This window comes from Sardina pilchardus, chromosome 23 (genome assembly GCF_963854185.1).
Source record: "Sardina pilchardus chromosome 23, fSarPil1.1, whole genome shotgun sequence".
In the NCBI taxonomy this organism is placed as follows: domain Eukaryota; kingdom Metazoa; phylum Chordata; class Actinopteri; order Clupeiformes; family Clupeidae; genus Sardina; species Sardina pilchardus.
This window is the reverse complement of record NC_085016.1, coordinates 5,550,996-5,553,495: the sequence shown is the minus strand read 5'-3', so window position 1 is coordinate 5,553,495 and position 2,500 is coordinate 5,550,996. Positions and strand designations below refer to the sequence as shown.

Genomic DNA, 2,500 nt, shown 5'->3' with positions numbered 1-2,500 from the left:
GGGGGGGGAGGCTTTCTGTGTGCTCTAACGGGAACGCTGTTCTGTATTGTCCCGTGCGTCCGCAGTACGTGAACGGAGAGTGGATTCCTGGGGAGAAGACGCTGACCAAGGCCACGTTCCTGAGCTCCAAGGCCGTGGACTGTGACGTTCCGGCCCTCACCAGCATGGCCGACGACTCCATCGACTTCACCATGGACGACAGGCCGTACGCCAGGTGGAAGATTCAGGTACAAATCTCCGTGTCTGTCAGTCCGTCTACCTGGTTGGCAGCCTAGTTGCCTGTGTTGCCCAAAACAATGCTCAATGAACTCAAAGCAGGTACAGTATGCTGTTAGGACTCATGCTAGTTCTAACGGTATGGCAGGCATGTGTCAGGCTAGCTGAGCGATGGGATGACTTGAGCAGCATAAAGTGCACTCTGCCAACTCAGTGAATTTATGCCTGACAAACGGCCTTATTCCAAGGCAGAGGCAATGGCGCGTGTGGGGAAATGTTGAATCCACATAGTAACATGGATGCCGCACCTCGAAGAAAGCAGCGGAACATCAATCAATCATGGAACAGTCATAAAGATTGCATGACGTGTTTATGACAGTAGCCCTATGGAATTTCAATTGAAAAAGAGCAAAATTCTAGATCATTCCGTATTCATTCTCTCCAGTCGGGCGCTCCAATTCTACACCTCATTAAATGTGCCTGGGGAAGAGTCACAATTTGTTCCTCTATGACAAAGGCAAACTTAACACAAAGGCAATAGAGAACAGTACTTTCATTTCAGAAAGCAATGCAACACGCTACTCATAAACGATTCGTCTGCACACAAATAAAGGCATGGTATTGAATCACAATTACATTTTGAAAGTGCAATTAAATAAAAGCGTCTTGGATATGTCTAAAGCATCCCGACTATTCAAAGTGACGCTCGGCATGTGAACTCTATTTGCCCCCCCCACTTGCCCTTTATTTGCCCCCCTCTTGCCCTTGCACACCTCACCAGAGAGTGCATCATCACACCGTCAAGTCCACACAGTTCCTTTAGTGTCTTTATGCATTCAGGACTGGTTCATCATAAATTAATGACCGAATGAATGAACGAATGAATGAATAAACAAATGAATGAATGAATAAATGAACGAATGAACAAATGAACGAATGAGTGAATGAATGAATTAATGAATGAATGAACGAATGGATGAATGAAAGATTGAACAAATGAATGAATGAATGAATGAATGAACATCCCAGATAGACGCTATCTGTGGCGTGGATCTGGACCCTGAGTGGGCGCAGACTTGCTTCAGAGCAGGGCCAGATCCTCACCAGACCAGGGCCAGATCCTCACCAGACCAGGGCCAGATCCTCACCAATGGCAGCGTCACCAACGCCGACACCACTGCTGCTGCTGTAGCTGGCTGCTGTTGGACATTATGAGTGGTGTGGGGGACCCATGGACACCACTGCTGCTGCTGTAGCTGGCTGCTGTTGGACATTATGAGTGGTGTGGGGGACCCATGGATGGCACTGCTGCTGCTGTAGCTGACTGCTGTTGGACATTATGAGTTGTGTGGGGGACCCATGGACACCACTGCTGCTGCTGTAGCTGGCTGCTGTTGGACATTATGAGTGGTGTGGACACCACTGCTGCTGCTGTAGCTGGCTGCTGTTGGACATTATGAGTGGTGTGGACACCACTGCTGCTGCTGTAGCTGGCTGCTGTTGGACATTATGAGTGGTGTGGGGGACCCATGGATGGCACTGCTGCTGCTGTAGCTGGCTGCTGTTGGACATTATGAGTGGTGTGGGGGACCCATGGATGGCACTGCTGCTGCTGTAGCTGGCTGCTGTTGGACATTATGAGTGGTGTGGGTGACCCATGGACACCACTGCTGCTGCTGTAGCTGGCTGCTGTTGGACATTATGAGTGGTGTGGGTGACCCATGGATGGCACTGCTGCTGTTGGACATTGTGAGTGGTGTGGGGGACCCATGGATGGCACTGCTGCTGCTGTAGCTGGCTGCTGTTGGACATTATGAGTGGTGTAGGTGACCCATGGATGGCACATGCACATGCTGGAGGTTAGCACAAAGTCAGAGCCAGCAGAGCCACAGTGGAGTACACAACATGAAGAGAGCAGTGTGTGTGTGTGTGTGTGTGTGTGTGTGTGTGTGTGTGTGTGTGTGTCTGTGTCTGTGTCTGTGTGTGTGCATGTGTGCGTGCGTTCGTGCCTGTGTGTGCTTGCATGCACGCTTGTGTGTGTGTGTGTGTGTGTGTATGGGGGGTCATAATCACATCCGCTGCATCCATTAATTTGGCAAAGCTGTTGGGACCAAAGCACGACCACCAGGCCTCCACAGGCCAGGGAAAGAGGCCAGTCAGATCCCTCCACACACTCATCAAATAGGGCATTTCAGTTGTTTATCCTCCACACATTTCATTAGTGGGCTTGATTGCTTTGGGTTTCTGGGTGTTAGCAGTTCTTAATCCCACCGTAATAATATTT

The 2,500-nt window shown here is 50.0% G+C and overlaps 1 protein-coding gene across 1 annotated transcript in view; it reads left to right on the top strand.

Annotated features, from left to right (window-relative positions):
* si:ch211-246m6.5 (von Willebrand factor D and EGF domain-containing protein) overlaps positions 1-2,500 on the top strand; it is a 70,179-nt gene that overhangs the window by 30,118 nt on the left and 37,561 nt on the right. The window contains exon 13 of the mRNA XM_062528565.1: positions 66-227. Coding sequence (XP_062384549.1) covers positions 66-227 — 162 coding nt within the window. The remainder of the gene's footprint in view (positions 1-65; positions 228-2,500) is intronic.